This window comes from Staurois parvus, unplaced genomic scaffold (genome assembly GCF_062004578.1).
Source record: "Staurois parvus isolate SC_StPar_1 unplaced genomic scaffold, SC_StPar_1.0 ptg000467l, whole genome shotgun sequence".
NCBI classification, from domain to species: domain Eukaryota; kingdom Metazoa; phylum Chordata; class Amphibia; order Anura; family Ranidae; genus Staurois; species Staurois parvus.
In genome coordinates this window covers 2149-10445 of record NW_028318263.1, presented here as the reverse complement: position 1 = coordinate 10445, position 8297 = coordinate 2149, and the positions used below count along the sequence as shown (strand labels likewise).

Sequence of the window (8297 nt, the reverse complement as noted above, 5' to 3'; positions counted from 1 at the left end):
CAACCCGGTACTAGCAAGGTGTACCTAATAAAGTGGCCGGTGAGTGTAGGTGCCCTTGATGTGTGCATTTAGGGTCATACGGGAGGGTAGGGAGCTCAAAAATTGTTTTGGGAGGGATTTTAAGTGCTTGTGTGTAATATAAAAGATGAGGTTGTACCGAGTAAATACATACCCAACATGTCAAACCTTAAATTTGCGTGCGCCTGTGAAATGGCGACAAAGTTCAGTACCCTATTTTTTTCATAGGTGACAATTTAAAAGCCCCCCTATAGGTTATCAGTTTAGAATTGCGGAGGAGGTCTGGTTCTAGTTATTGCTCTCACTCCAGTGTGCACAGCAATATGTAATGTGGATTGCAAACGAAGCGTTCAGGTGCCCTGATGCATGCATTTACGTTTTTTTCGCGGGGGGGAGGGGGGGGAGATTTTATGTGCTTGGGTGCAACCCAAAAGTTTACTTAACTTTTTTTTTTTTTTTTTTTATAAAATCACATAGGGGACAAAAAGTCCCCTATATGATTTTTTGGTGACAGGTTCTCTTTGAGACATCTGGTGTCTAAAAGACCCCTGATGTCTCACCTGTCCTCCTGTGAAGCTAATGGAGTGCAGACAGGCAGTGATGAGCTGTTGTATTCAGGGGCGGACTGACTATTTGGAAACTCAGGCACTGCCCGGGGGCCTGGGGTCAGTGGGGGGCCCCATGAGATGCCCCTGGTACCTTTTTCATAGGCTTTTTTGCATTTTGGCAAGGACACAGGGGCCCCATGATCATGATTGCCTGGGGGCCCCATGAGTTGTCAGTCCACCCCTGGTTGTATTGCTTTAACCCCTCGGGGTCTCACACTAGTGCATTACACCTGGTTGTGGCGCTGTTGCAGAGTGGCTGCATTTACTTTAATGGGTCACAATCGGTGGGTACGACTGCCTGCCAAAAGAGACAGGGGTATAGTTTCAAGCAAAGCATTGCGACTGCAGCATGTGTACACCCCTGGCCACTGCCTCTGCAGCTAAAAAGGGGGCGTGGTAAAACCACAGCCTTTTACCACCCACCAACCACTCGTGTGAATGAGCTCAAAACAGCGAGTTGGGGTGCCAAACTGAATGGCAGTGCAAAGCAGGCACAGAGGTGCAGATTACCACGTTTAACAGTAAGGCACAGTTTACAGCGCTTTAAGCGCAACACAAAATTATGAAAACTAAGCCATTGTGTGGCCCTCTGGACATGGTAGGGGCCACACTCGAGGCCCTCTATATTAACCAAGTTGACCATCACAGTTTTACATTTTCATTTCTTTTAGGGTTGGTACACATCTGAATCTCACAGGAGTGTGATCCGCATCCCTGTGTGATTCTGTGCGATTTTCAGCCCATTCATTTGAATAGGCTGAAATCGCACCAAAAAGCAGTGAATGCGCTACTTTTAAAAAATGCACTGCAACCGGAACACATGGTTCTGCGGTACCATGCGATCAGGTGCAGGCAAACGTACTGCGTTTTGCGATCTGCGTTTGGGGTGTCATTAATCACTTCAAGTCCAGACACTTTCACCCCCTTCCAGTCCAGGCCAATTTTCAGCTTTCAGCACTATGACACTTTGAATGACAATTGCGCGGTCATGCAACACTGTACCTGTATTAATTTTTTAGCATTTGAGACCAATAAAAAAAAACCAACTTTATTTTGGTGGTATTTATTCATCACAAGGATTTTTCTTTTTTTTGCTATATAAATTAAAAAGTCCAAAAATTTGGAAAAGTGTTTTTCTTATAAAATTTTGCAAATAATCTTTCTTCATAAATCTTGGCCAAAATGTATTCAGTTATCTTTTTAGAAAAAAAAAAATACCCAAATTAGTTTATAACCAAAAATTATAATTTTTCAAACATTTTTATTTTTTATGTTTATTTTTTTATTTTTTTTTTTTACATACTGTCAACCTAGCAGTACAGGGTCACCATAGTGACCCTGTACTACTTGTTGGGGGGGGGGGGGGGGGGTGACAGTTTTTTTTTTTTTTTTTTTTTTTTTTTTTTTTTACACGGATTGCTTTTACACCAAGGCTGTAAAAGCAATTATTTCTCTTTTTCGATGCATTCTTGCAGCCATTGAGAAATACTGTGAGAGCTGTGATTGGTCACAGCTTGTCACATGGTACAAGGCTGTTGTGAATAGCCTTGTACCATGTGACCTCTGTGATCATTCAGTTTTCACACGTAGTAAGCAATGATGTCAGAAGTGACATCATTGCTTACTACTCTTCATGTGATCACGGATTGGCCAATCCGTGATCACATGATCGGGACCTCACACAGAGGTCCCATATAACATCCGGAGGACACAGCGGGCACTCGGATTGCGGTGCTGCGTGCTCCCAGGGAGCACGCACAAGCAGAGAGGACATATTGAAATGGCCACCCGACCCTGCACTGCCACCGTCCGGCCGTTTATATACATGGGCCGGGTGGGAAGGGGTTAAGAATACATTGACACCTATAGCAGATTGCACACCCAATGCGTTTTGAACGCAGTGCAAGAAACGCACACAGAATGCAGGATTCCCGCACCGTGTTCTGGTGTGAATGAGCCCTTAAGCGGGAATCAGATTCCTGTTTATTCTGACTCAGATTGTTGTGATAGCAATTTAACCCTTGTAAGACCTCTATGCCTAGCCTGTATAAGCAGATATAATCACTGTGGGCAATCCTTATCAGATAGCTTGAACTCACCAATACTGTGTTCATCCAGAAGTTGCTTTATTCTGTACATGTGACAACAGGATACAGCAGAATGAATGGTTTCCAGTATTATGCGGTCAAAAGATGATACTTTCTGTAGCGTACTATGCAGAATACATGTGAACTGTTAGCTGCATCCATGACACAGGAAGTGCTGTACTCAAGAAGGGAGGAGCTTCATATGCAAAGGAATTGTGTCAGATCTCAGGGAGGTAATATGAAAACAAGTGCATTACCAAATAAGGCCACTGGATGGCAGCATAACTAACTATAGAAATGTCCATAGGAAATGGTACAAAGAATGAACTATATGAATTCTCATGTACATTAACATAAATATTACTGATTAGTGTATCAGCATACGTTACTTGATGTATTCTGTACCATGTTCTGTGCTCTGCCTATCCTCATATTGTACAGAAGTGGTATGTTGCCCACTACTAGAATAGTAAATCGGGGTCGTTATACATAAATGAACGGCACCGCAGTGCATTCACAGTGGTGCAGGTATCATACGTTGCAGTAAGACCCTCATTTTGTACAGAGCTGCTATGGATAGATCAGTTGTGGGCAGCACAGTGGCTAAATGGTTAGCACTTCCGCCTGGCAGTACTCGGGTCGTTGGTTCGAATCCCAACCAGGGCACCACCTGCCTGGAGTTTGCATGTCCTCCCTGTGCCTGCGTGGGTTTCCTCCCACACTGCAAAGACATGCTGGTAGGTTAATTGGATCCTGTCTAAATTGTCCCTAGTATGTGTATGTATGAAGGTATGTGTATGTATGAAGGTAAGTTAGGGACTTTAGATTGTACGTTCCTTGGGGGCGGGGACTGATGTGAATGTAATATATATATATATATATATATATATATATATATATATATACACACACACACACACTTCTCCAGGGTGTCACCCATCCTCTGGAACTCCCTGCCCCAACCCATCAGATTATCACCTACTCTCCTCTCCTTTAGGCGCACCCTGAAAACCCATCTCTTCAGGGAAGCCTACCCCACCCCCTGCTAACTTGCCGACCTCCTCCACTCCTCCTACCACTCCATCCCCCACAGCTATCTCCTCCTGTGCCACCATCCCCCCCCTCCTAGATTGTAAGCTCAAAAGAGCAGGGCCCTCGATCCCCTCATGTATTGCATTGTATTGGTATTGTTCTGTCACATGTTCTGTCCCCCTTTGTAATGTACAGCGCTGAGCGAACTATTGGCGCTTTATAAATACTGTATAATAATATATATATATAGCGCGTTTTGTAAATTGACAGCGCTATATATAACTGTAATAATAATAATTATAACAGACACACTAGTGGGTGAGATTGAGATGTCCGATTTATTGCCAACAAAAACAGAAAATACACAGAAGTGGAATGTAACAAAACAAATCCAATCGCCCTACAGAGCAGATGTCTGTAATCGTTTTTCTGTTTCGCCGAATTCCGAGGGTTCCACAGGGTTAGGCGGAGAACACATTGTGCCTGGTGAGGTGGCAGCGGCTTTGGGAGAATCTTCTAGACCACCATTTTTTCCTTTTTGTAATATTACAGAAAAAGGGAGGACAAATTTAAACTAAACCCCTCTCTCAATGGGTTATTGTCAGATGTGGCAGCCCAAAGACTAAGATATAAAACCCCATAACAGCACCAATGACCCTAAACTGTCCCTATTCAGGTTTTAAGTTATAAAATAAGAAAAATAAATAGACTCTAAACATGTTCATTTACAGAAATGGATTTACGTGTCTTTTTTGAAAGCGAAGCAAAAATGTTCGATCCCTAAGCTGCCGGATATGTCTGCAATGTATTCCAGGGTCTTCCTGCAGTAAAGGTGCTGTATGCAACTAAATAAAAGGCCACCCCAATGTGAGGTCCATATCGTCACTCTGTGCCGAGGGAATTGTTTGGTGCTCGTCGTCTACTCCTGAGGCTTGGCCAGATACTCCTTGTACATGGAGTACAGAACGCCTGCAAAAGACAGGAACAGTGCGACAAAGGTAAGAAAACGATTCTGCTAAATATACTAAACACATTTTACAGCGAAGTAACCACTTCAAGTCCAGACACTGTCACCCCCTTCCCGTCCAGGCCAATTTTCAGCTTTCACACGTTGACAATTGCGCGGTCATGCAACACTGTACCCAAATTAATTTTTTAGCTTTTTTTTAAATTTTTTTAGACAGATAAAACTTTTGGTGGTAGTTATTCACCGCTGGGATTTTAATTTTTTGTGCCATATAAAATGAAAAAGGCCAAAAATCTTAAAAAAAAAAAAAGCGTTTTTCTTCTAAAAATTTGCAAATAATCTTTTGTCATAAATATCGGCCAAAATGTATTCAGCTATCTTTTTAATAAAAAAACTAAAACAAAATTAGTTTATAAAAAAAAAAAAAACAACCTAATTTTTTCCCAAAAGATTTTTTTTACATTTGTATTTAAATTTTTTTATATTGTTGTTTTGGTTTTTTTTACCTAACCTAATTTTTCCAACAAATTTTCTTACATTTGCATTTTATTTCTTTTATATTAAATGTTTTGGGTTTTTTTGTACATACAGACCCAGGGTTCTCAGTGACACCCTGGTCTTTGTGCCGGGAGAGCGCCCCGGGTTGATCATTAGATCCTTCTAAAGGCCCCTTTCACACGGGCGTTCTGTTCTTGCTTGGAAAAAACATGACTGAACTAATGAAAAAAAAAGAAAAAAAAACAAAAAACGGAACGCCTGTGTGAAAGGGGCCTTAGAAAAATCTAATGATCAACCCAGGCGTGCTCCCAGCACAAAGGCCAGGGTGTCACGGAGAGCCCTGGGTCTGTATGTAAAAAAAACCCCCAAAACATTAACCACTTCCCGACCGGCCTTTGCATATAAACGGCCGGACGGTGGCAGTGCAGGGTCGGGTGGCCGTTTATAAACGGCCTCCCCGCACCCTGCTTGTGCGCGCTCCCTGGGAGCGCGCAGCACCGCGATCCGGTGTCCGCTGTGTCCTCCGGACACAGTGAAACACCGATCGTCGGACGGGACCTCTGTACGAGGTCCCGATCATGTGATCACTGATTGGCCAATCAGTGATCACATGCAAAGTAGTAAGCAAGATGTCACTTGTGACATCATTGCTTACTACGTGTGAAATCTGTGAATGATCACAGAGGTCACATGGTACAAGCCTATTCACAACAGGCTTGTACCATGTGACAAGCTGTGACCAATCACAGCTCAGTCAGTATTTCTCAATGAGTGCATGAATGCACACAGAGAGAAAGAGAAATGATTGCTTTTACATCCTATATGGGTGTAAAAGCAATGTGTAAAAAAAAAAAAAAAAAAAAAATCTTCATCACCCCCCCACACAGTAGTTCTCAATGGCTGCAAGAATGCAGCCAGAGAGAAGGAGAAATGATTGCTTTTACAGCCTTTATGGGTGTAAAAGCAATCAGTGTAAAATAAAAAAAAAAAATCTTCATCACCGCCCACAAGTAGTACAGTGTCACCATGGTGACACTGTACTGCTAGGGTGACAGTATGTAAAAAAAATAAAAAAATAAAAAATTATAATATAAAAAAATAAAATAAAAATGTAAAAAAAAATGTTTAAAAATTATAATTTTTGTTATAAACTAATTTGGATTTTTTTTTTTTTTACTAAAAAGATAACGGAATAAATTTTGGCAAAGATTATGATGAAATATTATTTATTTGCAAAATTTTATTTAAAAAAACACTTTTTTTTCAAAATTTTTGGACTTTTTCATTTACATAGCAAAAAAAATAAAAATCCCAGCGGTAAATAAATACCACCAAAATAAAGCTTTATCTGTTTATAAAAAATGGTAAAAAATTCATTTGGGTACAGCGTTGCATGACCGCGTAATTGTCATTCAAAGCGTGATAGCGCTGAAAGCTGAAAATTGCCCTGGTCAGGAAGGGGGTAAAAGTGTCCGGTCTTGAAGTGGTTAAATATAAAAAAAAAAAAAAATGAAAATGTAAGAAAATTTGTTGGAAAAATTAGGATTTTTTTTTTTATAAACTAAGTTTATTTTTGGTGCGTGTGTTTTTGGTTAAAAAAAAAAAAAAAAAAAAAAAAAAAGGGATAGCTAAATACATTTTGGCCAATATTTATGACAAAGAATTATTTGCAAATTTTTATAAGAAAAACACTTTTTTTCCCCCCTTTCAAGATTTTTGGCCTTTCATTTTATATAGCAAAACAAAATTAAAATCCAAATGGTGAATAACTACCACCAAAAGAAAGTTTTGTCTAAAAAAAGAAAAAAAAAAAAAAAAAGGTAAAAGGATGGTAAATGGATGAAAGAGCAGATGTAAACTTTTTTTCATCAGTTCAGTCATGTTTTTTCCAAGCAAGAACAGATCAGTTTACATCTGCTTTTTCATCCATTTACCGTCCTTTACGTTTTGTTTCTTTTGTTTTGTTTTAAAAACGGAAGAAAAATAGGGTTTTCTTCCGTTCAAAAAAAAAAAAAAAAAAGGATGTTAACGGATGTAAACAGATGATCATCCGTTTACAAATGCTAGTCCATAGAAATACATGGGGGTCAGTTTTTCATCTGTAAAACAGATGAAAAATGGATGTACAGAACGCCCGTATGAAAGAGGCCTAAAATAAAGTCTGATAAATCCACATCACTCACCACAAGTCATTGCGCCGACAACAAACCCCTGAGCTCCTACACGCATGTGTATAAGGTGGACGGACATTTTGGTGTCCCCTCTGTGTCTCAGCTTATACAGTCCATAGGCAACAATTGCAGCAAACCCAGCAATACCTAAAAAATAAAAACAAACAAGCATACATCCATTATACTATAACTGTTGATGTATCCAAAGCAACACGTAGTGACTGCTAATGTCAGCACATAAAGCAAAGCAGCAGAAGAAAACGCCCTCTGCATGCCTATCCTTCCCTATGGGAGGTTTCCTGATGCTTCCTGTGCCGGTGACAACAGGAAGGAAGTCTGCCAACAATACTCTGCTAGTTGAGTAGAGTAGTGTTAGAACTTGTCAAAGTGGTTTTATATGAGCCGTTTCATCATTGAATAGTTACATAGTTAGTCCATCCAGTTCAAACATAAAAAAAAAAAAACAAAAAAAAAAAAACAAAAAAAAAAAAGTTATAATCCTACACCCACAGTTGATCCAGAGAAAGGCAAAAAAAAAACCCCAGCAAAGCACGATCCAATTTGCTCCTGCTGGGAAAACAAAATTCCTTCCTGATCCCCCGAGAAGCAATCGGATATTCCCTGGATCACCTTTCCCTATAAATGTTATATCCAGTTATATTCTGTGTATCTAAGAAAGAATCCAGGACTTTCCTACAGCAATCCACTGAGCTGGCCACAACCAACTCTGGGGGGAGTCTATTCCACATTCTCACAGCTCTTACTGTGAAGAAACCTTTCTGTGTTTGGATATTAAATTTCATTTCCTCCAGATGTAAAGAGCTCCCCCTTGTCCTCTGTGATGACCTCAGGGGGAATAACTACACAGAGTTCACTATATGAACCACTGATGTATTATACATGGAGATCATATCCC

The 8297-nt window shown here is 40.2% G+C and overlaps 1 protein-coding gene across 1 annotated transcript; it reads right to left on the bottom strand.

Moving 5' to 3' along the window:
• Positions 1–4064: 4064 nt before the first annotated feature.
• On the bottom strand, positions 4065–7568 carry LOC149452736 (HIG1 domain family member 1A, mitochondrial-like). Its single transcript, XM_089689022.1, has 2 exons — positions 7394–7568; positions 4065–4714 (listed from the first exon to the last, which is right to left on the bottom strand). The coding sequence occupies exons 1-2, from the start codon at positions 7551–7553 to the stop codon at positions 4665–4667; spliced, it is 210 nt and encodes a 69-aa protein (XP_089545148.1). The 5' UTR covers positions 7554–7568; the 3' UTR covers positions 4065–4664.
• Between the last annotated feature and the right edge of the window lie 729 nt (positions 7569–8297).

Excerpts from the sequence above, each read along its gene's own strand:
- LOC149452736 (XM_089689022.1), bottom strand. The coding sequence starts at position 7,553 with ATGCTTGTTTGTTTTTATTTTTTAGGTATTGCTGGGTTTGCTGCAATT. Across the intron at positions 4,715-7,393 it reads TGTCGGCGCAATGACTTGTG|GCGTTCTGTACTCCATGTAC; the intron begins GTGAGTGATGTG and ends TGTCTTTTGCAG.